Genomic DNA, 26874 nt, shown 5'->3' on the forward strand with positions numbered 1-26874 from the left:
GGGAGGGGTAACAGAAAATAATTGAGAAGCACCTGTCTTATGGGAAAAGGTTTCAGCATCCTTTAAGTTTATTTATTTTGAATCAGCTCTTTTGACAATAATGTGATCTATAAGTATCAGCAACTAGATTTATCTTCACATTTTGAGAAAAATTAAAAGCTGTGCTTGTTGATTTTTGCATACTGGGACACAGCAGAAAATTATAGTAATTATTTTCTGATTAATATTATATTTTTGTGTAGATAAGACTGTGCTCCAAGGTCTGTTTATTGATCAATGTATTGTTATTTGTCTCCATATCTTACTTTTTTATACAGCTTAAGGTGCTCCCGAATATTTTCTTCCTTAACATAACTTGAGATATGGTTAGTTGCATTTCTCCTCCAACTTTGTTTTCAATTGTCCAAGTAAATTAATTTTACAATTTTAGAAAGTAAATTAATTTGACAATTGAAAAAGGGAAAACATTTGTACACATACTTGTTGTGGTTGGCTCTGGCCCAGCTCCTGCCCCAAGGGATGTGGATGTGGATGTGGGGGAAACATCCACATGCCACAGGTCTGTTTTGCTCCCGATAGAATCTCCCGACGAAGGCTCCTCTGACGAAGGAAGCAGGGAAGGGGGGAGTTTGGAAGACAGCCCAGGAGGAGATCAATCATCCTTATCATCCTTGGATTCTGAACAAGAACTTATGACAGATGCGTAGAGTGATGCATAGGAGAGAACAACTGGAGGATTATTACAGGAGATAAGTGAGGCCACTTGAGGTTGTGTGGGGCTGCTGTAATTAGTGCTACAGATAAAAAGAACAGTGTGCTGGTTTAGCCTTGTGGAAGTTTATCTGATTCATAGTTTGTCAAGATCGTGGTTTTGCTGTTTCCCTGTTCAAGATTGTGTGTGTACTTTCTGGACTTTGGAATTTGGACTCAATTTCCCAGTTACTGGGTGAGAAATTGGATTGCATTTAACCTGTGCCTTGTGTGTACCAGAAAATCCCTTTGACATTTAAAAAGGGAGTTTTTTCTGCTTTTCTGTTGATAAAGACTTTTGGTTTTCTTTCTATTGTGTGTTGTGTGTTGTTCTGGACTAATTACCCTGTAATTATGGGTGGTTGGGACACGCCGGCAGAACACATACTAATCTATTCAACTATTATATGAGAGGGAGATGGTGCTGCAGTAGCTATTTTTTCTGACCTACAAACATTTCTCCCTATAATAAATTATTTATAAGTAAATAAATTATTTTTATTTATAAACAAAAATAAATGTATTGCCAGAATTTTAAAACGCTGGTGTGAGAAGCAATTTTGCAGCTTTAAAATAGCTTCAACCATGACACTTTCACAAATGCAAGCTTCTATTTGCCATTTTCCTCAACCAGACACTTCAACTGCTTTTCTCCAGCCTCCCCACTCCCCCCAAGGTTTTTAGCTGTAGTTGGGAAAACAGGTATTTAAGGAGTATTGGAAACATTGAGGGCTGCAATCAGAAAGAAATCCATATATTTTGGACAGCAGAAGCAGTCCCCCCCCCTCACTGTCCCCTCCTTTGTGCGTGCTTGGATGGGCTTGCCTGGTCCACAGTGATAGTGAGAGCTGCCGCAGTGGCAAACAGGCTGGCAGGAGTAGTGGGCAGCAGAGCCCCACAGGGTTTGTGAGCCCCTTCCCTCTCTCCTTCTGTTGAATACTCTAACTATAGCTGTTAAACTGTATCCAGGGAAAATATGTAAATAGGTTGCGCCTGATTGGTTGAGGCGCTGACAGCTCGTTTTGAGCGGGGGGGAAAATGTATAAAAGGAGCCGAATATCCTTTGCCCAGCTGAGACGCGTTCCAGCTGGTAGTCACTTCCTAAAGAGCTGAAAATAAAGAACCGTCTCGTTTACTCTCTGTGTCAAGACTCTTCACCTGGCGACGACGGAAGAAAGAGCCTTCGCGTGCCGCTATGGATTCCCTGCCTGTCGGGAGAGCTCCGGAATTCTTCGACCCGGAAAAATCTACCTGGGATGCCTACCTCGCGAAATTCGACATATTCCTCGAGGCTGCCGGCATGAGAGACGCCGACAACGATCGGAAGAGAGCAATCTTCTTAAATTACTGCGGCTCGGAGATGTTCGATCTCGCCCAAACATTGACCGACCCAGTACCGGCAAATACCATCGCCTGGGATTCACTGAAGATGAAACTTTCAGCCCATTTCAAACCCACGAAGCAGGCGATCGTTTTCAGACACCAGTTCTCGCGAATGGGACAGCTGGAGTCGGAAAGCATCAATCAGTACGCTACGCGCCTACGGACCGTGCTGTCAAAATGCCGTTTTGACAACCTGGAAGCACGCCTCATTGACGCCCTCATCTTTGGAATGAGAAATTCTACAGTCAGGAACAAACTCCTGACCGAAGAGGAACCTTCACTTCAAACGGTCATCAAATTAGCCCAGACCGCCGAGGTTGCTGAGGCAGCTGCAAAAGAGCTTAAACAAAACGACAAGCAAGAAGTCGTGGCTCACATCACATCGCCTACTCAACGTGCCGAGTCGCCAATCAAAGTGAGCCCATCTACAACCTCCGAAGACGACTGCTTCTTGATCCACCAAGACCAGTCTCGCTCCCTGAGGCAACCTCGCTCAACGCTTCCGTGCTCGGGCTGCCGGGGAAACCATCCGCGCCACCGTTGCCCTTTCCGTGATGCCAATTGCCACCGTTGTGGCCGCCGGGGGCACATAGCCGAAGCATGCAGAGCCCCCATGCCGGAAGAAACATTCTCCAACCAACGGGCACCACGATTTCAGAATCAACAGCGCGAAAACTGAGAATTCAAGTCTTTCGGCCGAAATAATCACTCCAACTTTAACAGCGACTACTTAAGAGGTAACCGGGACATTTCAATTAATAACACAATAACGGCCAACAAAGCCAAAATCAATATTTCCTTACTTTTAAATTCAAAACCATGCCAGATGGAACTGGACACTGGTTCTAGATATAGCATAATGCCTTGGAAAAAGGTCAAGTTGTATATGCCACATATTGGCAAAACTGATTTAAGGGATTCGAATTTAATTATTAAGGATTTTCAAGGGGGGTTAATTCCTGTACTGGGTATATTGACTGTACCAATTGTTTTTAAACGTGTTAAAGCTAATCTTCCATTAATAGTGGTGTCAGGGCCAACTCACTCCCTTTTAGGCTTAGAGTGGATGGCTCCCCTTGGTATAGAAGTCTCGGGCATTCACAAATTAACACATACTGTCATTCCTGATTTTGTCAAAGAATTTCCAGAAGTTTTTAGCCCAACTCTGGGGTCCTACAAAGGACCACCAATATCATTTTCACTTGACCCTACAGTGCCTCCTGTCCGCCTCAAACCAAGGAGAGTCCCCCTGCCACTACTTCCTAAATTAGATATTGAATTAGATAAACTCATCCATCAAGGCATCCTGGTCCAAGTTGACCAAGCACCATGGGAAACACCAATAGTAACTCCTCTCAAACCAGATGGCTCCTTGCGAGTCTGCGCAGACTATAAATCTACCCTAAATAGAGCCTTGCAACATCATCCATACCCCATACCTGTCGTACAACACCTGCTTCACTCCCTAGGGGAGGGGAAAGTATTCGCAAAAATCGACCTCGCGCAGGCATACCAACAACTGCCTGTAGATGAGCCAACATCATTGGCACAAACTATCGTCACCCATAGAGGGGCTTTCAGATGCACCCGGTTGCAATTTGGCGTAAGTGTAGCCCCGGGGATTTTTCAGAGTCTAATGGAGAGGTTATTAACAGGTATCGGGGGAACCATACCCTACTTTGATGATATTTTAATTTCAGGGAAGGACCAAACCCAGTTAAACACAAGGATAAGGGAAGTTTTAACTAGACTGCAGGGCAAAGGACTCAGAGTTAAACCAGGAAAATGCGTATGGGTGTACCAAAAGTGTCAACTTTTTGGGGTATACAATAGATGGCGAAGGAATCCATCCCACCAGTGATAAGGTCAAGGCAATCCAGGAGGCCCCCGAGCCCAAGAGTAAGGCAGAATTGCAGGCCTTTTTAGGCCTACTAAATTTTTACTCTGTTTTTTTGAGACAGAAGGCCACAGCAGCAGAACCTCTACACCGGCTGCTTCAGAAAGAAGTTCCTTGGAAATGGGGGAGAATTGAAAGTGAAGCTTTTTCTCGAATAAAGAACCTGTTAACTTCTAAAAGCGTAGTGGTACAGTACAGTACATTACTCCCCCTACGTCTTACGTGCGATGCTTCTCCCTATGGGGTGGGTAGTGTCCTGGCTCATGTGCTGCCTAACAGCACAGAGGCCCCTATAGCGTTCTTCTCAAGAACGTTGTCCAGCACAGAAAGAAACTACAGTCAGCTGGACAAAGAGGCTTTAGCCTTGGTAGCAGGGGTAAAAAAGTTCCACAATTACATTTTCGGGAGAAAGTTTGAGTTGGTTACCGATCACAAACCCTTATTAGGTCTTCTAGCCCCAGACAAACCAACTCCGCCCTTCATGTCCCCACGGTTAATTAGATGGGCTATATTTTTGTCAGGATACCAATATGAGCTAACACATAGGGAAGGAACAACCATAAACCATGCGGATGGCCTTAGCAGGTGCCACATCCCTGAAATGGTAGAAGACCCTGCCCCTTCTACTGATGTCTTACTGATAGAGTTAGAAGATAAACCCCTGACAACTGCCAAGGAGGTGGCTGAGCATACCAAAAAAGACCCTATTCTCATAAAAGTTATTAATTGTGTTCTAAAGGGATGGAATAATGAGTATAATGGAACAGATTTGTCTGAATTTAAGACTAAGAGATTGGAGTTATCCTATGTTAAAGGTTGTCTATTGTGGGGTGACAGGGTAGTAATTCCGGAGAGTCTGAAGTCTAAAGTTTTGAATATGTTGCATGTGGGGCATCCAGGCATCGTGAGGATGAAGGGGTTAGCAAGGGGTCATTTCTGGTGGCCAGGACTTGATGCCGAAATTGAGAGGTGGGTGGCCAAGTGTGACCCCTGTCAGGAATCAAGGCCCAAACCTCCTAAAACTACACCCATGGATTGGGAGCAACCCAAGGGGCCATGGTCCAGGATTCACATCGATTTCGCTGGTCCCATTGATTCAAAATATTTCTTAATTGTGGTAGACGCTTATTCTAAGTGGGTCGAGATAATTGTAATGCATAATATCACCACATGTGCAACTATAAGAGCTCTGCGCCATCTCTTTACCACACATGGCTGTCCAGACGTATTGGTATCTGACAATGGGCCCCAACTGACAGCCAGACAATTTGAACTATTTCTAGACCAATTAGGGGTAAGGCACGCCCTCATCTCTCCTTTTTCGCCATGGGCGAATGGGTTGGTAGAAAGATATGTTCGTGTTGCCAAGGAGGCCTTAAGGAGAGCTGGCCCTGGAGAGGTGCAAGAGCATTTAGACAAATTCCTATTGGCCCAACATATAACTCCAAATGCAGTAACCCATAGAAGCCCAGCAGAAATCCTGATGGGCAGAAAGCTCAGGTCAACTTTAGACAGGTTAAACCCTATGTTTTGTACAAATAATTACATGTCTGAAAATGCTGAAAGACGTATGTTTTTGGGGCAATGTGTGTTTGCAAAAAATTTCAGTGGGGGCCTTAATTGGCTTAAGGGCACCGTGGTGCAACAAAAAGCACCTAAAACTTATGAAATAATGTTAACCGATGGCCGAGTATGGACTAGGCACATCGATCATTTAAGGAGGTGCCCTGAAACAGAGCCTATGGCTAAACGACCTGATGAAAAAACCCAAAACCCAATTGTAGACGACGCAATACCAACGTTAATGGAATTGAACTTAGACTCACCGCAACGAAGCTGCTCTGCCAGCACCCCGGAGCCATCTTCGTCAGCAGAGGTCGGTGATGTGCCAGCCAGCTCGACTCTGGGGGCCGGAGCTCAGCCTCGGCCCTTAGAAACCAGAGGAGGTACCGACAAACCGACCTCCTCTTCTGCCGACATCGAAAGACCAACTGAACTGCGCAGGTCGGCAAGAAACATACAGAGACCGCCCCGATTGGACGACTACGTCACATGGCTCTCTGATTAATATGTATTTTTTTTTCTAGAGAGGGAGGGGTGTTGAATACTCTAACTATAGCTGTTAAACTGTATCCAGGGAAAATATGTAAATAGGTTGCGCCTGATTGGTTGAGGCGCTGACAGCTCGTTTTGAGCGAGGAAAAAAATGTATAAAAGGAGCCGATTTTCCTTTGCCCAGCTGAGACGCGTTCCAGCTGGTAGTCACTTCCTAAAGAGCTGAAAATAAAGAACCTTCTCGTTTACTCGCTGTGTCAAGACTCTTCACCTTCCATTGCCACTGTCTGTGAGCTGGAGGAGTCAAGCTAGGTGGCAGAATTGAAGAGCAGATGCAAGAGAGGGTGGGGCGAAGGTGACTGACTAGAAACGGGTGTGCAAAGCTCAGCTGCAGGGGAAATGAAGTGAGTCATCAAGACTGCACAGCACTTGAAAGTGCTGCATGAAAGTTTGATTTCATGTGCGTGGCCGTGCAGCTGCGCAGCCTAGAGGGAACAATACCCATGGTTTGTCTTCATGGCTTGCTTACTTCTAGGTGTTTGCAGTTTGGTTACTTGATTACTTTTCCCAGGATCTTCCCAGGTATTGATGTCAAGCTGATAGGTCTCTAGTTTCCTGGATCCATTTTACACCCCCCCCCCCATTTTTTAAAAAAATGGGAACCACATCAGCTCTTTTCTAGTGCCCTGGGGCTCCAGGTTCTTTGAAATATATGGTTTATCGTTCTGAAACCATATCTGCCAACTTGAGAAATGTGGTCCTGGTGATTTGAATTCTTCTTAGGTGGAAAGGTATTGTTTTACTATTTTAACTTGTACACCTAGTCTGCCTACTAACTTTGGTAGATTAGGTCACCTTAAACACAACCTAAGCATAGCCCATAAAATCATCTGCTACAATGTCCTTCCTGTCAACAACTATTTCAGCTTCAACCCCAACAACACATGAGCACACAATAGTTACAAACTTAAACTACTCTAAACTCGACTGCAGGAAATACCACTTTAGTAACCGAATAGTTGATGCATGGAACTCATTGCCTGACTCTGTAGTATCATCACCTAACCCCCAAAACTTTACCCTTAGATTATCCACTGTTGACTTCTCCCGATTTCTAAGAATTCAGTAAGAGGCATGCATAAGTGCACCAGCATGCCTTCCATCCCCTGTCCTGATGTTCCTTTCTTACTACTATCATATATATAAATATTGCTATATCTTTGTATACCACCAATATGTACTTGATAAAACAAATAAAAAATAAAAAATAAAACTTCTGATTTGCCTATTGGGCCATTTTTTGCACTTCGGGCCTCAGTAAAGCTTCCCTGAAGCCCGTGGAGGGTGAAAGAGCCTTTATTGTTTCTTTCATATGTTGTAAGCTGACCTGAGTCCTCAGAGAGGGGCGGCATATAAATCCAATAAACTTAAATTTCCCCAAGGCTGAAAACCAACTGGCCAGCATGCATATGCGCTGAAGCTAACATAGGGCAATGCCTTGCGTGCCCTCTGAAACGGCTCTGCATGCCTATGGCATGCATGCTATAGGTTTGCCATTACTGGTATAGATCTCCTGCTTAAGTGGAGGATTGAACTAGAAGACCTCAAAAATTCCTACCAACTCTGTTTTTCTGCCTTCTGTAAATAATATAATAAATTTTAATTTATATATTTAGATTTATAATCATATAATATATGATTACAAGGGCAACGGGTACACCATTGCAAGATCTGAAGGACCAAGTGGGTGATTAGTCATCCTAGGGAAGATCTACAAGCTGACACTCTCAAAAGTCTACAATAATCTAATCATTAAAATAACATAATATATAGAATTTGCATCAGTATTGGGTTTCTACTGGTATAAATCATTCTATAGTGTGTGAGAAAAACATGGAGATTTGGATTCTACGTATGTGCAGGAAGTGAAATCTTGCGCACGAAAGATTTCACCGATTTTTGGCAATTTTTTTGCTTCTGCGTAAAAAAGCAAAAAACTGCCAAAATCTCCCACGAGATTTCACTTCCTGTGCATGTACAGAATCCAAATCTTATGGGGCATGCATCTGCCCGCCGGTCACATGGAGCTACACACACAACCACACCAGTAGAGGCTGTGATGGGGAATTCTTGCCTGATTTGCATATAATGTTATACAGTACACATATATCCTTAGATATAGGTAACCTAATAAGTATGTTTTCTCAACTGCCCCAATATATATCTATTATCACCTGTAGAACGTACTAAATACTATTTCAGAGATTTATGAACCACGGTGGCACAGTGGTTACAGTGCAGTACTGCAGGTTACTTCTGATGATCGGTTTTCCGTCCTTCACCAAGCTAAGCCTTCCGTCCTCCTAAAATGAGGACTCAGATTGTTGGGGATAATATGTTTACTCTGTAAACTATTTAGAGAGGGCTGTAAAGCACTATGAAGCGGTATATAAGTCTAAGTGATATTGCTATATTATTATTTACCCCAACCTAATCCAACTTTACAGGACATATGAGCGGTTTAATTATTTTAGAAAAACCATCACAACTCTTTGTCAGAGCATCTTTGAAAAGACAGTTATTACAGTTTTGAAAAGACAGTCATAATTGAAGAATTTGGCGAAGTAGCGGGAGTAAAAATTAATAAAAATAAAACAAAAATTATAACAAAGAATACTACTAAAAATCAAATTGGACAATTGGACAAATTGGATAAATTATGGATAATTAACAATCTAAACTTTTTTAGAACTATCACAGTTCAGTGGGGGGAAGGGGATGGGAGGAAGACCCAGAAGACTTAAAGGATAACGAACTATAAAGATATCGTATTTCAGCCATAATAGGTTATGATTCTGATATGTATATTGATTAGACAAAGTGTAACTGAATAGAATAATCATATTATGCCCGCGGGTATATGTTATCATAATGTTATCAATTAAGATGCATCTTCCTCCCTTTGTATATAACTCTTTGTAAATTAATAAAAATTATTAAAAAAAAGTTATGGATATACAAATAGTTAAAAATTCAAGTACTTAAGAATATGGATCATGGCAAAATCTATGACCCTAAATAAGATAATTATACTAAATTATTAGATCAATTAAAAAAAGATTTGCAAAGTTGGAAAAATTTACAACTATTGCTATTGGGAAAAATTAATTATATTAAAATGAATGTCCTACCAAAGTTACTTTTCTATACCGATAAATGCATGTAAGACCTTTTTCAAAGAACTGATTAAATAGTAGCAAATTACATTTGGTTAGATTAAAAAAATCTAGAATAAAATTGAAATCACTAAAGGACGTAAAAGAAAGGGGAGGCTTAGGACTGCCAAATTGGAGATTATATTATAATGCAGCTGCATTAACATAGATTAGTGACTGGATTACATTAGATAACAGAAGGATATTAACCCTAGAAGGGCAGGACCTTCTATTAGGTTGGCATGCCTATTTGTGGTATGAATAGTATAACACACATACGTATTTCAAAAAACATATATTAAGAAATTTGTTGATCCAAATTTGACAAGAAATTAAAAAAACAGCACCACTGTTCCCTCTAACCTGCGCTATGTGCTATAGCGCAGCAGATTTGAGAGCTCAGCACACGAATTTTAAATTCTGGCACCGAGGTCTCAAACCTCTTCCCCCCCGCCCCCGCACCCACCGGTGTTCTGCCGGACTCTCTGATAGGAGCCTCCCGAAAACTCAAGGATACAAATTTCAGACACACACACGTTTGAAAATTCAAAACAATGTTCTTTATCACAAAAGTCAAAATAAACTAAGCACTCTTTTGTATTGCAAAGAGCACTCTTCCCAAAACAACCAGGTAGTCTGTACAATTTCCCTTAAGCAGTCATTAAGTACTTAGCCAGCAGCTGTGGAGAAACTTCACACCCCTTCTTCTTCCAACGAAGGGACACACACACACACGCACACGCTGCTCTGCTTTGGTTTCAAAGGCATGAAAAAGCAACAAAATCCAGCACACAAGATTCCTGACGAAACTGCAACAGATATTCTTCCACAATGGCCAAACCCACATGCTGCTATTTATAGCAGCAGCCCTAATTACTGGAGCCCCACCCAAACACAGGTGGCTTCCCTTATTTCCTGTAATATGTTCTTACTTGGTCTCTTCTATGCATAATTCTGTGCTTGTGTGGGTCCAAAATGTCATCATCTGAAGCTATAGAAGATAAGGAAGATTGACTGCCTTGGCAGTGTGCCAAGCCCTCCTCTGCCGAGTCATTCCCACCTTCCTCCTCGTCCGAGGAAACTAAACTCTGAACTGATTCTGTCGGCAATAACACAGGCCTGTGACACGTTGAATTTTCCCCTGTATCCACCTCCCCATTCCCTGGGGCAGGAGCTGGGCCAGGGCCAACCACAACAGCCAGTGTCTGGAAAAATTTGGAAGGTGCGAAGAAGGAAGCTCAACTTCCAGTCTCACAACTTTTTGCTGAGGGCGCAAAGAGCAAAAAGTTCCGAGACTGGAAGCTGAGCTTCCTTCCTCACGCCTTCCAAATTTTCCCAGCTACCTTGTTCCTCCATAGAAAACCACTGACAGAGGGTGGAGGGGGGGAACAGAAGGAGGGGGATGGAGCAGTCACTCCTCCTCCAAGATGGCCGAGGAGATGCCACTCCTCCATTCCCAGAGCGGCAGCTGCCGCCGCAACAACAACAACAACAACAATGTCACCGTGGCGGCCGCTGACACCAAAAGCCACATGCCTGCTCTCAAGTGTCAATGCTGGGCTTCGGCTGAGGAAAGCCACACAGCAGCGACGGGAGCCGGGGGGAGGCAGATACGGCGCCTCTGTCAGGAAGGGCTGTCGAAGAGGCCATGAATGGGGACAGGTTGGTCCCCACCGCCTGTTGAGTGGAAAGTGGCACCCACTGGTGAGGCCTGGTCCGGGAGGAGCCACCGCTGTAGCCGCACCAATGGCAGCTGTCACGGGGCCAGAGCCAAGTGGAGGGCGCGGAGACGGTGCCGCCGATGGCTGTCTGTGGGGGGCGGATCCACCGATCACCATCCGTGGGGAGAGGGCGGATCTGCTGATCACTGTCCATAGGGGGGAGGGCAGATCCACCGGCCCATCGCCAGCCCGATGTCTGTCCATGGGGGTGGCGGATCCGCTGAAGAAAGAAAGAGAAGGAAGGAGGGAGAGAAAAGTGAGAAAGAGAGAGAGAGAGAGAAAGAAAGGGGGAGAGATAGAGAGAGAAAGAGAGAAAAAGGGAGGGAGAGAGGGAGAGAGAGAAAGAAAGGGGAGGGAGAGAAAGAGGAAGAGGGGGAGAGAGAGAGAAAGAAAGAAAGGGGGAGAGAGAGAGAGAAAGAGAGAAAAAGGGAGGGAGGGAGAGAGAGAAAGGGAGGGAAAGAGAGAGAAAGAAAGAAAGAAAGGGGAGAGACAGAAAGAGAGGTAAAGAGAGAGAGAAAGAGAGAGAAAGAAAGGGGGGAGATAGAAAGAGAAAAATGAGAAAATGATGGCGGGAAGAAACGAGGGAGAGGAAAAAGAAACAAATGAGAGAGAAGGGGAGAGAAGGAAAAAAAGGGAGAGGTAAGGGAGAAGGGAGGGAGGGAAGGAAAGAAGGAAGGAAGGAAGAAATGGACGGAACAAGGAAGGAAGAATAAAATGAATGGAGGGACGGAGGAAGGAAGGACTTTGGGGGGGAGTGTAAATTTTTTAAAATTTTCTCTCAACATACATTCAAACAATACAGTGTACCATCTAATTTTCCATGAATAAAATGCAGTATTTTATTAGTAACTAATATCAATCATCAAAAAAGTTGCAAAAGGTTTTTTTTTCTAATTTTGTCATCCAGGTACATAATTTTCTTTTAATTAAATTCCCTCCTTAATGTTCCTTCAAAAAGTACACCACCAATTATATTTCTAACTTGTTAACCATTATACCAAAGTGCTTTCTTCTTTCTATATACATTTTTCTATAAACCAAGAAAACCTTGTATAGCCAATCAGATGTTAACAAAATAAAATTAAAAACAAAACATAAATCTATAGGAATTTCAGACTTTTACCTCCCTCTCTAAATAGCACATTTACCTAATCCCAAATTTAAAAATTATTTCAATCCATCTAACATTTAGCCAATTAATATTTATCTACATTTCATACTTAATTATTAATCTTAAATTTCAGTCAATTTGAGAAAAGAAAAAAAGGAAATAAAATCTAAGTATTCTCCATTTTCAATCAATTAAAAATAATTAATATCATTAATCTCCCCAACAATTCTAAATTCAATTCCATTTATGCATTAATCCAAATCAGTATCACCTACTACATATCTTATTATAATCAATACTTCTAACTTTATTAAAACAGATCTGCAATTCCTAAATTCATATATCTAAATAGAAAAAATAATTAAAGTTAAAAAAGAGCAAACAAAACAATACAAGCAACCTCCAATTTCTTTAATCTGAGCAGAATTTTGAACCAAGCCCTTTTCTTTTTTCTTTTTTTTTGTATCCCCTTTTAATCTCCTTTTCCATTTTATTCTTTCTATTCTTAATCTCCATTTATGCATTTTATTCTTTCTATTCTTCCTTCTAGGAAGGAAGGACTTTGTTAGAAAAATAAAGCGGTTATTGGATCAAACTTTGGACACTTGACAACGTAGTTATAATGGTGGCAATGTCCCAGGGTTATGTGAACATCTTTTGGGATCTTCTGACAAGGAACTGTAGGGATTTACTTAACGACTGTGGCAGGAAAGGTGGTAAAGTGAGGCAGAACTCACTTAATAACCGTCTTACTCAGGAGATAGAAACATTGGCCTCCATTGGGGTCAGAACAGAAGTCGACCAGTGCACTTTTAGAAGCAGACCAGGAGTCGATTTCGAAGCTCCACAGAAAACATCTAGGGGGGAAGGCAGGTTGTCCTTGATTTACAATGGTTCATTTACTGACCGTTCAAAGTCGTAACGGCCCTGAAAAAAGTGACTTATGTACCCTTTTCACACTTAGGACCTTTGCAGGACCGATGATCGCAGGATCAAAACTTGGCTGCCATTTCATATTTATGACCGTTGCTGTGTGTCCTGAGGTCACGTGACCCCCTTTTGTTTCTAACCGATCCAAGCCAAGGCATGAAAATGGGCCACTCAAACATTATATTTTTCCGTCCACACCGGGGGGAAAAAATAGAGGGAACATTGAACAGCACTATTCAAAAATACCAGAATAGATCTCACCAATAGAACTAAAATGTCAGCCAAATGTAATACGATCAGAAAATACAATTAGATATAAAGAATTATTGAACTATTAAATTTGAGATCCAAGGATGAATTGGAAGAAAAAAGCAAATTATTGGATTGGTGGACCTACCTTCAAATAAAAGATATCTTTCAAAAAGATAAGAAAGGACAAGGATTTCAAATGGGAAGGGGAGGCCTAGATAGGACACTCATGGGGAGCGAGGAAAAACTAATTGGTAAAACATATACTTTTTAAATTAGATTTGAAATAGAGACGGATATAGTAAAAGATAATATAATTAGTTGGGGGGAAAACTTTAGGCAGTCAATAAAATTAGATAAATGGGAAAAACTTTGGTCTGTTAACTGGAAAATTACTCGATCTAATGCATTCAAGGAAAACCAGTGCAAGATGTTTTACAGATGGCATTTAGCACCAGAAAGATTATCAAAAATGTTCTCGAATTTGTCTCCCAAGTGTTGGAAGTGTAAAAAGGTAAATGGAACATTTTACCACCAATGGTGGATCTGCCCAGAGGCAAAAATATACTGGAACATGATAGGAGAATGCCTAAAAGAAATCACCAGAGAAGAAGTTGAGAAAAAAATAGAATTATTTTTATTGGGTATTTTTAAGAAGTATTTTTAAAAAATCCATATTTGATTATCCACATCTTAACAGTGGCAAGGATCATATATGCCCAACACTGGAAAAGTGAAAAGATACCTGAAGAAGGGGATGGTAATTAAAAAGGTGATGGATTGTGCAGAGATGGATATGCTGTTAAGAAAACTAGAAGGGAAGGAGGATTCGGGCTATTATGAAATATGGAAGAATTTCTATAATCGGGTAAAAAAAAGAAAGAAATAAGCTAAAATAAGCTAAAATGTATATCTGACTGAAATTCTGAATGAGAAGGGGATGTAAATATCCCAAATGTATGTTTTCTTTGTGTCTGTTTTTTCCTCTTCTCTCTTATTTGTTTTTGGCTTTTCTTTTTCTGCTCTGTTTTTTATTTTCTTAGCATTTATAATGTTTACAAATTTATTGAAAGTTTAATGTGGTTGTTGCTATTTAATGTTTAATTTTCTTTTTTAAAATTCAATTAATTTTTTTTTAAAAAAAGATGGTCATTACCTGGTCCGATGCAAAATGAGGCAATGATTGCAAGAATGCAGACTATACTGAGATATCGAAGCCAGACTGCTTGATCCTGAAAAATATATGATGACATTAAAAATGATAAATCTACAGTAATTTAGATGGTGTTTTATTTTATATTTTATTGTTTATCAAATTATATCTTTTTATTATGCTTGATTTTAAATCATCCAGAATAGTTATTGGGCAATTTAAAAAAAAAACCACAAATCAAATACAAAGAGATCCTCGGACTGCTTGTAGAAAGCAAGAATATTTGCCAAGTGATACAAAGACCACTTTGCTGATATCTTATCTTTGGAAATTAATACCTGCTTAAAATAATAAACTCTAGTTATTAATAGAAACATAGAAGACTGATGGCAGAAAAAGACCTCATGGTCCATCTACTCTGCTCTTATACTATTTCCTGTATTTTATCTTAGGATGGATATATGTTTATCCCAGGTATGTTTAAATTCAGTTACTGTGGATTTACCAATCACGTCTGCTGGAAGTTTGTTCCAAGCATCTACTACTCTTTCAGTAAAATAATATTTTCTCATGTTGCTTTTGATCTTTCCCCCAACTAACTTCAGATTGTGTCCCCTTGTTCTTGTCTTCACTTTCCTATTAAAAACACTTCCTTCCTGAACCTTATTTAACCCTTTAACATATTTAAATGTTTCGATCATGTCCCCCCTTTTCCTTGTGTCTTCCAGACTATACAGATTGAATTCATTAAGTCTTTCTTGATACGTTTTATGCTTAAGAGCTTCCACCAATCTTGTAGCCCGTCTTTGGACTCGTTCAATTTTGTAAATATCTTTTTGTAGGTAATATGTCATTGGTAGCAAATAAATTACATCTTCATTACTCAGATTAAAGGAACAATAATCGAAACACTCCCTATAGACTAATCAGTGGAAGAAATTTGAAGGGAGCAGACAGGCCCCTTTTAGTTCAGTGGCATCCAAGCTCTGTCTCCTACTGTCAAAATCAGCCAAGGTCATACCTAATCATAGTCTCTGATTACCCAGAATTAAGACTGTTGGACTGCTTAGCAGTTTTAATTATAGTTCCCCCCCTTGTTATTCAAAACTGATGAAAGTGCTCTGACATTCAAATGTCATAAAAATATGAAAACAAATCAATATTCACAGGCAAGAATGGCAACTCGCTAACACAGCATGTCACATGTTTGTTAAGATTTGTACAATCAGGCCAAGGGCTTTTGGGCAGACAGCTATGCAGAACAGTCCTAGATCTTTGGAAAAGTGGAACAAATATATATGCTTCAAAGCAGTTTTCACTATGCAGTGAAGCAAAAAACATTGCCTGCATGAGCATCCCTGTGTGCGCTTTTGCTACCTACACAAGTGCGGGAAGCGTAATTGCGCTCGATCCTGCACACACATTCCAGAGCCACAGAGCTATGCTCAATTAGACGTTTTGGCATCAGCCAACCTCTGGGTGGAACACTTCATTTTTATACCTCAGTTTGTTACACTACATATCCTGAAAACTACAGTAATATTTTTAAGTTTGGACTTGATTCTTAAATGCAGTTCACAAAAGAAAATTAGTATTTGTCCATTATTCTAATTCAAGGTTGCACTGAAAAGATCTAATATTTGTTGCATGTAAGAATGATTAAAAATAACTTTTAAACCTGATGATTTCACATATTTAAAAGAAAATAGATCACTTAACATTTACAGACCTGTAAACTCATACACATAGTAAGTATGATGAAGAAGAAAACCATCAAACCAAATCCCCCAATCAAAAGAGGTCTGCGTCCAACTCTTTCAATCACTAAACCCTGAAAAAAAAAGATGGTATTATTACAGTATTGTGGATGGATTTATCCTAAGACCCTAGTAGAACAGAATCATCCTTAGACAACTCATTGAATTCACAGTACTAAGCTTTTTACAAGGCAAATAAAGAGTACCGTATTTTTCGAAGTATAAGATGCACTAGAGTATAAGACACACCTTAGTTTTTGGGGAGGAAAATAGAATCTGCTTACCAGATTCTGTTTACCAGAATAGATGCTAGCCAGATGCTATCATCTATTCTGGTAATATTGAATATTCATATGGCTAGCATCCTTAATCTGGTCAGTTTAAGCACATTATTTTATCCCCTGGTTAGGACTTTAAACAACCTTATTTGGAGAGAGTAACAATGAAAGAGCTTGCAAGCCAGTACAAGCTGGGAGCATCATTAGCAGCTGGTTAGGGCTGGAAAGAAACATTTGCAGCAAGTAGAGCCATGATAAAAACCTTCAAAGACTTAGGGCTTGGAAAAAATTAGTCGCAAAAAGTAACAATGAAAGAGCTTGCAAGCAGGTAAGAACTGGGAACATCATTAGCACCTGGTTAGGGCTGGAAAGAAACATTCGGAGCAAGTTAAAGCAATGAAAAAAAACCCTGAAAAGGCATAGGGCTTTGAAAATATTCTTTGCAGAGAGTAACAATGAAAGAACCTGCAATGAAAGGTCATTAGCATTAAGTTAGAGCTGAAAAAAAAAGCTTCAAAAGAAAGCTACATTCAAATTATAAGAAGCACCCAAATTTTCAGCCTCTTTTAGGGAGGAAAAAGGTACATCTTATATGCCAAAAAATATGGTAGTTTCCATATATAAACTGAAAACCTATCTGCTCTTAAATCAATGTATAAACAGAATGCTTGGAATTTTGGTTTTCTAAATTTATTCCTGCTTTAGCAGAATCTGTTTCCTAAATCAAATATTATTATGCACTTGGTTCAAAATTAGAATTTACTTTGAGCTTCTAATTTCCAATTCAATGTATAAGAGTTCCAAAGGCTTTCATATTCCAACCTCTATTGTTTTGTAATATAGAATATATCACTAACTCAGTTGCATACTGCAGAGTGGGTGGGACACCATAGGGCAGTGATGACGAATCTATGGCATGGGTGCCACAGGTGGTACACAAAGCCATATCTTCTGGCACACGAGCAGTTGCCCTAGCTCAGCTCCAACGTGCATGTGTGGGCCAGCCAGATGATTTCTGGCCAACACAGAAGCTCTGGGAGGGCATTTTTGGCTTTCAAAGAGCATCCAGGGGGATGGGGGGGGCTGTTTTCCTTCCCCCTGCTCCAGAGAAGGCTTTGGAGCTGGGGAGGGAGAAACACGAGCCCACTGGACAAACCAGAAGTTGAGAAACAGGCAATTTCCAGCCTCTAGAAGGCCTCTGCGGGGGCAGGGGAAGCATTTTTTGCCTTTCCCAGGCATTGAATTATGGGTGTGGGCACTCATGCCTGTGCAATAGCGCACACACATGCTTTTTCGGCACCCAAGGAAAGAAAGATTTGCCATCACTGCTATAGGGGTTAATGGCTAATAAGATTGTGCAAGGCTTTGATTTAGAATAAATTTGATCATAGCTGTTTGAATCAAGTCTGAATAACTTAATCAATGTGATACATCAAATTTAACTAGGTACATTATTCAGTAAATTAATGTGCTTTTACACTTTCATGCTTCATCAAAATGAATCAAATTTGTGGATAAAACTGATCTGATTATTTGAATTCATCACAGCAAAGCTCAGAGTCAAATATACTAAATCAGAACAAAATTCTAATTAAATCTTGGCTACTTTTGCATGCTTGCAGTGCTTAAAACCAGCAAGTTTACAACCAGCAGCAGACCCAAACTAATATCAAGTACTGTATATACTCTAAAAATAGATGATCTTTTAAAATTTCTTTTTGCTCCTACATACTCATAACTTCACATTCCATCTTTACCTACATTATTATAATGTACACTGTATATTAATACTTTATTAGAATAGCAATTATAATAACAATGTATTAGTAGCAACATATAACATATTTTTCAGACTATAAGATGCACCGGAATATAATATACACCTAAATTTTCAGAAAGAAAACAAGAAAAAATTGGTTTTGGCCTCCATGCATCTTATTTTCACCACTCCCTAGCCCACAGAAGCACTCTGCAGTGCCCCGCACAGCCCAATTTTATTAAAAAATGCACCTGTTTTTGACCTGCAGATTACTTTCTGGGGAGGGCAAAAACCTGATGCATGGAGAGCTTGGGAGCCCCCAGAAGTCCGTATTCAGTCTATAAGATACATCTAAATTTTCACCACTTTTAGGGGAGGAAAAGGTACACCTTATACTCTGAAAAATATGATAATTATTTTTTGTAAGTAGATTGAGTTGTCAGTGGCAACCTCAATACATATAAAGAAGTTAAGTGTCAGCATTCAACAAATGGCAGTTTCATACGAAGTACAGTGATACCTTGTCTTACGAACTTAACTGGTTCCAGGACGAGGTTCGTAAGGTGAAAAGTTCGTAAGACAAAACAATGTTTCCCATAGGAATCAATGGAAAAGTGATTAATGCATGCAAGCCCAAAGTTCACCCCTTTTGCCAGCCAAAGCGCCCATTTTTGCACTGCTGGGATTCCCCTGAGGCTCCCCTACCTCCAGACTTCCGCGTTTTTGCGATGCTGCTTACACATTTCTTTGGGTTTTCCAATCCACTATACACTTACTGAGAAAAGAGCAGCCAAGATCTCCACAGCTCCTGTGCTTAAGATAACATATGGTATCATTTCAGGACTTAGGCCAGCTCCCTTGAAAATGTCATTCGTGTAGAACCAAATCTGGAAAAGAAACCACCTTCCAGTTACTGGGTTTCAAAAAAATTATTTGGCCATATCAAATTCTAAGTTCTACATATATACATACATTTAATAATGATCTAAAAAATGTCGAAATAGTTCTCCTTAACCTCCAGACGCCCAGCCTATGGAGCCTCAATTGTGCAGTGGTTAGAGTGCAGTACTGCGAGCTATTTCTGCTGATCACCAGCAGTTTGGCAGATCGAATCTCAGTAGGCTCAAGGTTGACTCAGCCTTCCATCTTTCCAAGGTCGGTAAAATTAGGACTCAGATTGTTGGAGGCAGTATGTTTACTCTCTGTAAATCACTTAGACAGGACTGTAAAACACTGTGAAGTGGTATATAAATCTAAATGCTATTGCTATTGCTATCACACTGTTGAAAACATTTGTATCTGGGTATATTATTGAAGACTGTGAAATATTTATCAGGTTGCTTCAAAATAGCATCAAAATGAATAGAAAAAATACTATTCACTCTAAGCTTGAGTTTTTGTTTTTGTCCATTTTCCAGTGTCAGCACATTGATGTCCCCCCCCCCCCCAAAAAAAGTAAGTGGCTCTTCTTAAAGGACATTTTTGTGAGATGCTACCCTTATTTTCTTTTTTAAAGTTTTATTTATTGTGTTTTATACATTTAAAACAGAAAACATCTATTTACAGATCACCCATTTTTAGTATACAATTACATAACAGGAAAGTGAGAAACTTACTTTGATTCAAAAAGAAAGATATTAAGATAGCAAAAGTTGTGAGCGTATACATATATTTACAATAAGCCAATTGAAGAGAAAATTGTCAGATATTTTGGTACACCTTTAGTCTGAAATTAACTGTCATTCTGTCTGATATCTTTTTTGAATCTACTTGTGTCATTTCTCCCATATTTTAGCAGTTTCATTATGTTTTGTTTCCTTAATATCCCTTGTCATCTCATCAATTTCTGCACATCTGTATACTTTTTCTATAATTTGACCTTCTGAAGGTATGTTTTTATTTTTCCAGATCTGGGCATGAACTATTCTAGTTGCGGTGATTATGCATGTGATTAAATATAATGTATGTCTTGGGTATTTTTTGTTCCAAATTCCAAGTAGGAAGCCTTCAGAGGTAAATTCTATTTCTGTTTCTGTGATTTCTGTCAACCACCTGTGTACAGTCTTCCACATCAGTTTTACTTTAGAACATGTCCATCATATGTGGTAATAAGATCCGATCTCTTTATTAATTTCCAACATAATGGTGTGGATCTTGGGACATTTTTGCAATTCTTGATGGAGAGAGATGACATCTATAAAATAATGTATAAAAATTTTCCTTATAGGCTGCAGATAGTGCAATTTTAGTGATATTCCATGTTTTCTCCCATTCTGTTAAATGAACGTTACGGCCTACATTTTTAGCCCATGCAAGCATGGGTCCTTTTACTACTTCTTCTGGGTAATCATTTTCCAGGAGATAATTTTATATCATCGTTATATTTTTCCTGTCTGATCCTATAAACATTTTATCTAGTCGATTAAAGTAATACATATTAATCACTGCTTGAACACCAACTGTAAAAGTCCTGGAGGCCTTTACCATCCAGGTGAGACAAGGATCCAACTGGCAGATGGTAACACTGACAGCATCAAGGATCCTGTTCATCGTGATCAGCAGAATAAAACTGTCCCCAGATAATTAGGCATAATTATGAGATGTTCCCCAGACATCTCATAAGGACCTGCCTCACATGGGTCTCAAACTGAGAATGAATCTGAATGACTTTGTCCATCAGGTGTTGAACAAATTTTTCTGTATGGCCCTAAAGATGACCACTTGAGTCCCCCCCCCATCCCAGGAGGGATTGCATGATCTGGAACAGGTCTACTGAGAAACACTATGTGGACATAAGAGACATGAGAACAGAGAAATAATGCTATTTTGCCATTCTTGCTGCATTCGATGGGCATGGTTAGTAACTCTTAAGTTGTGCCTTGTCGGCATCATCCTTCATTATCCTCCAGTAATGCCCTAGGCATTTCTTAACCCTTTTCAAAACTCACAACTCTTCCCTGAACCACAGGAAAAGTCAGAAATGATGGGTGAAGAGAGGTTGAATAGAAGCGACCTCTGTCCAAACCCCCGGTGGCCTGTTGGTTTCAGGAAATAACCAAGGCTTTGACAGGGCTATGAAGTTGAGCTCCTGAGATATCTCTCAGTTCACCTGGAAACCAATTGGGTCCATCAGTCATTAGGGATGAACCATAAAAATAGCCCTAGTTTCCCTGTATAGGGGGGTGGAGACAGCAACAGAGAATCTCAGGGACATCAGGGCATGATCTGACTATGACAAGGGGGATAATGTTAAATCCAACCCAGATCATATTGCCATTGCTGCAACAAGAAAATCGTATCTGACATGTGACCACTGTCCTTGAGCCAGGTCTGAGATGATCTGGGATAGGTCCATGGCTGCCTTCGAGCCATGATCTCCTGGGTTGCTTCTGAGCACATACCCAGGTGTGCCAGGTTGAAATCATGCAGAACTATAAGTCTGAGAAATTCCAACAACCTTAAGATGGCCTCTAACAGATCAGGCAGGGAAGTTGCCACAGAGCAGGGAAGGTGGTATACTAGCATCAGTCCCAACTGATCTCATAAGCCCAGCTGCAGAATCAGGGTCTCACAGAACCATGGGGAGCAGGGTTCGATGGCCACTAACACCCCATCTCCCCTGCCCTGGGGACTCAGCTGGTGCCAAACCCTAAACCCTGGACACATCTCTGTAAGGGAACTTCCCCCCTCCCTTCAGATTTAGCCAGGTCTCAGTAATGCATGCGAGGTTAGTTCATTCATCCTCAATGAGATCTTAAGGGGAGTCTTATTATTGACCAATCTGGCATTCTCCAGCATCAATCAAATCTCAGGTTCTCAGAGGGTGTGCTCTGAAGGAACTAGGAATGAGCTCAGGGGTCCAGAACATGCCACTGATAATACATCTTCCCCTGTAATGGACTGTCCCCGATAGTCTGATGCTTTGTCCTACTCTACATCTCCCAAGAATATCAGCCCTCTCCTGCCCAGCCTCCCTTTTTCCAGAGTCAGGGGCTGTGCCATTCCATTCCACCCATTCTCATTCACCTGGAGGGTAGGAGAAGGGAACCCTTCAGAGCTATAGAATTAGTAAGATAGAAAAATCTGGGTTAGAAAACTTCACCACCATATGGATTTGTAACTGGCTAACAAACCACACTCAACATGTAGTCCTTAATGGAACTGCATCTACATGGAGGGAAGTATGCAATGGGGTACTCCAAAGCTCTGTCTTATGCCTGGTACAATTAAATATCTTCATTAATGATTTAGATAAGAGGACAGAAGGGGGACTCATCAAATTTGCAGACAAATTTGGCAGAACTAGCCAATACTCCAGAAGATAGGTTCCAGATACAGATACAGTTTGATTTACTTGAATGCTAGCCCCTATTTAACAATGAAATGCAATGTAGAGAAAAAGAAGGTTTTACTAGCACACAGACATATAACAGATGGCACCTGGCTCAATAATAGTAACTGTGAGAGGGATTTGGGGAGTCCTAGTGAACAATCACTTAAGTATCAGCCAGCAGTGTGCTGCAGCTACCAAAAAGGCCAACACAATCCTAGTCTGCCTTAAGAGGGAAGGGTCAGTAAAATGAGGACCCAGATTGTTGGGGGCAATATGCTTGTTCTCCATAAACCACTTAAAGAGGACTTTAAAGCACTATGAAGCAGTACATAAATCTTATTGCTATTGCTGTCAAGGTTACATGAAGTGTTAATACTACCTTCTAATGGCTTGGTAAGTCCACATTTAGAATATTGCACCCAGTTTGGGTTGACAAAATATAAAAAGATGTTGAGACTCTAGAAAGAGTGCAGAGAAGAGTAACAAAGATGATTAAGGGATTGGAGGATAAAACATGTGAAGAATGGTTGCAGGAATTTTTATTTATTTATTTTATTTATTTATTTACTAGAGATGGAAGGGACCTTGTAGGTCATCTAGTCCACCCCCCTGAACCCTACATCACCCCAGACAAATGGCAGTCCAATCTCTTCTTGAAAGTCTCAAGTGTTGGAGCATTCACAACCTCCACAGGCAAGCCGTTCCACTGGTTGATCGCTCTTACCATTAGAAATTTTGTCCTTGTTTCCAGGTTAAATCTCTTTGGTCAGCTTCCATCCATTGTTCCTTGTTTAGCTTTCTGGTGCTTTAGTAAACAGCCTGATCCCCTCTTCTCTGTGGCAGCCCCTCATGTATTGGAAGACTGCTATCATGTCTCCCCTGGTTCTTCTCTTCGCTAGACTATCCATGCCCAGTTCCTGCAACTTGTCTTAATATGTTTTAGTTTCCAATCACCTTATCATCCTGGTTGTTCTCTTTTGCACTTTTGCACAACTTGGTATAATTTAGTTTAATGAAAAGGAGGACTAGAAATGATATGATTGCAGAATTCCAATAACCAAGGGCCTGCCACAAAGATAGGGTCAACCTATCTTCCAAAGCATCTGATGGCAGGACAAGAAGCAATGGATGGAAACTAATCAAGGAGAGGACTAACCTAGAATGAAAAAGAAATCTCCTGATGGTTAGTACAATTTAATCAGTGGAATTACTTGCCTCTAGAAGTTGTGGGTGCTCCAATATGAGATATTTAAGAAGAAATTGGATAATCATTTATTTGAAATGCTATAGAGTTTCCTGCTTGAGCAGGGGATTGGACTGGAAGATATCCATGGTCCTGTTCAACACTGTTATTCTGTTAATTGCAGATTTGCAGTTCATACATTTTCAAGAAGAGGAGGGGGAAAGAGGAAAAACAGAAACAATTGAGGATTTGTATGTTCAGTGGTTTAGAGCTGGAGTAAAAACTGGAAGGGACAGGTATCTTGGCCAACTGAACTCCCACATTTTGATATTGAAGGAGCGCTATTATAAATTACTTGAGATTCTAAAGAAAAGGGGAGCTGTGAAAGCAATAATTAAATATATATTTTATATAATGACTTACAGCATTAAGGCCACAAAGTTGATAGCAAGCCATGGTTACAACTACAGTGAGAATTTGCCACCGCTTAGTGTTGTCACACAAAAGTTGAAATACAGATGCTACTTGAATGTTTCTCTGTACTCGACTCTCTTCCAGAACTTCTTCTATTTCAAGTGACACATCAGATTTTCCAAGGAATTTCTGAAATGCTGCAAGTCCACAGTTCATACAATTTATACACAATTATTATTATTATTATTATTATTATTATTATATGAAACTATACTTTACACCAAATTGTACATCAATTACACATTTTACGCATCAAATTGTAATTTACACCAAACATTTATCTTTTTATCTTTCAAAAACAGACCCTTCAGCAAAATATGCCAGCTTCATGTTTGGTTTTACTCAAATAAATTCCACATTACTCAATAATACTTACTTGAGGAACTTACTATTTCACATTATTCAATAATAATTCCACAAATATTTACAAATTTCATTTCAGGACCAACATATTGCAATTTTGTATATTTTAAATCTGCTGCTCTTGTTCATGCATTTAAAATAACAGCATATGGTAAATATTATGTTACATATCCTATTTCCAAAATATTTCTAAATATTACTAACTGTACACATCTCATTCACATCTTTTTCATTATTATGCAGCAAAGTAACATGATTTTATATCTTTATTTGTTGGCAAAATCAGGTAATATAATAACTAAGATGGTCCCTTGTAAGTAGAAATGTCAAAGCACAATGAAATTCAAACTACATTCTTATATTTACTTCTCCTGAAATTAAATTAAAGACATTTATTTCTGACTAGATTTACCATATTTTTCAGAGTATAAGATGCACCAAAGTATAAGACATACAAATCTAATAAATTATTATTATTATTATTATTAGTTTTGGGGGAGGAAAACAAGGAACAAAGGCCTCCCTCCTTCCTGGTCTCTCCACAACACACTTTTAACTATCTGCCCCCACCCCCCATGGCTTTGTCGGCTGTTCTTCCCACCTCCATTCCCCCTCTCCTTGGGTGATACTGCCCTAATAATGGAGGCTTTTGTGCTGCAGCATTACCATTTCCAAAACCTTCCCCTTTAAGAAAAACTTGTGGAACAGCTGCAGCACTTTAAAAAAAATCTAGCATCACATGCTGCTCCCCCTATAGCCCTGCAATTGCCAAATCTACACTAACCCTGCAGCACCATTGCTTCTGCCTGCCATTCAATTGGCTGGGGGCTATTTGTTCTGTGCAACCAAAGGCTTGGGTCAAACAGTGTCTGGGCAAATGTGCCAGGCCGAAGAGTGAGGGATGGAGGGCCAGGGGCCATTGACTGTGGAGAATGGTCAGAGAAAGATGACCAGCAGAGAAGGAAAACTGGCTGTGAATAGGCTGAAGTGGGTGGCTGGAGGTGAAGGAGGTGTGGCCAAGGATCCGTGCCTAAACAGCTCATTCCGCCTTTGGGACAACCATGACCTGGATGACTGAGAATCTCCATAGATAAAAATAAGGGATTGTTTCCTACAGGAGACAATATGCAAAAATGCCATAATGCAATGACAATCTCCTTTTCCTTTAGGCAGACCAGGGGTAATTTTTAGCATGCCAGTGCTGTTTTATTGTTGATATTCATATCTAAAACCTAACCTAAAAGATTGGCAAACCACCCTAGAGGCCAGATATCAGCATGTAGTGCTTCTGAAGACTGCCACCCATAACAATATTGTATTTGTGCTTATGATCTTTGCATTTAAACCAGGCGAACCAGGATCAATTGAGATAAAATATGAATGTGACCTGTTTCTGCTGCTTTTGTGTCATTTTTTTCAAGTAAGAGGAAGTGAGGACTTTCTGGAAGAAAAGGCAGGACTCCAATTTGGAGAGTTGATGGAACAATAATCATTGCAAACAGATAAGGCCACAGGAACTCCTGTAATCAGTCAAGAAATTAGTATTGGTATTGCTGCATTTCATGTAAAAATGTGATACTAAAAACATGAGCAAAATTCACAGTTCAGTAATATAACAGATGCTCTATAGGCAGAAGAATGCCAATGTAACACAAATTTTGTTCCCAGCTTTTAAATGTTATATTCCAATTGTTTATGTCTAAAACAAATTAAAAATTGCTTACATCCATCATAAACTTCATTTTTGTGACCACGGCAATGAAAATTATGCATTTTTACTATAGAAACAGATGGTTTTGCATCTTCTCATTTATACAGTTAGACTAAGAACACTATATGCATTGCAAATTTACACAGATTACCAAAAACTGTTCAGAAGTGTGCGGTTTTCTGAGATTTATCACTGCAAATCAGTTTCACGAATCAATCCCCAAATATAGTCACCCATCATGTTTTCGTTATATTGTCCTTGGTAACGGCGTTCAAAGTTCATAATGTCCTGGTGAAAACGCTCACCTTGCTCCTCTGAATAAGCTCCCATGTTTTCTTTGAACTTATCGAGATGAGCATCAAGGATATGGATTTTGAGTGACATCCTGCAGCCCATTGCAGCATAGTTCTTTATCAGAGTCTGAACCAGTTGTACATAGTTTTCATCTTCCTCTGATCTGTGACTTGGACGCTTTCATCTAATAAGTTCCATTGCTTGAGCCTTGATGTCAGAAGCTCAGCGTTAGACCAAGGTGAGACCAAGGTCTCTGAT

The 26874-nt window shown here is 40.1% G+C and overlaps 1 protein-coding gene across 2 annotated transcripts in view; it reads right to left on the bottom strand.

The window, feature by feature from the left end:
- Positions 1 to 26874, bottom strand: part of SLC2A9 (solute carrier family 2 member 9) — a 141349-nt gene that overhangs the window by 36261 nt on the left and 78214 nt on the right. For both annotated transcript variants that reach the window (XR_011559592.1, XM_070757345.1), the window contains exons 6-10: positions 25999 to 26131; positions 24198 to 24385; positions 19035 to 19145; positions 16194 to 16295; positions 14468 to 14543 (exon numbers count right to left, since the gene is read on the bottom strand). Coding sequence is in view for 1 of the 2 variants with exons in the window: in XM_070757345.1 (XP_070613446.1) it covers positions 14468 to 14543; positions 16194 to 16295; positions 19035 to 19145; positions 24198 to 24385; positions 25999 to 26131 (610 nt within the window). In the remaining variant the exon portion in view is untranslated. The remainder of the gene's footprint in view (positions 1 to 14467; positions 14544 to 16193; positions 16296 to 19034; positions 19146 to 24197; positions 24386 to 25998; positions 26132 to 26874) is intronic.

Source organism: Erythrolamprus reginae, chromosome 7 (genome assembly GCF_031021105.1).
Source record: "Erythrolamprus reginae isolate rEryReg1 chromosome 7, rEryReg1.hap1, whole genome shotgun sequence".
NCBI lineage: Eukaryota > Metazoa > Chordata > Lepidosauria > Squamata > Dipsadidae > Erythrolamprus > Erythrolamprus reginae.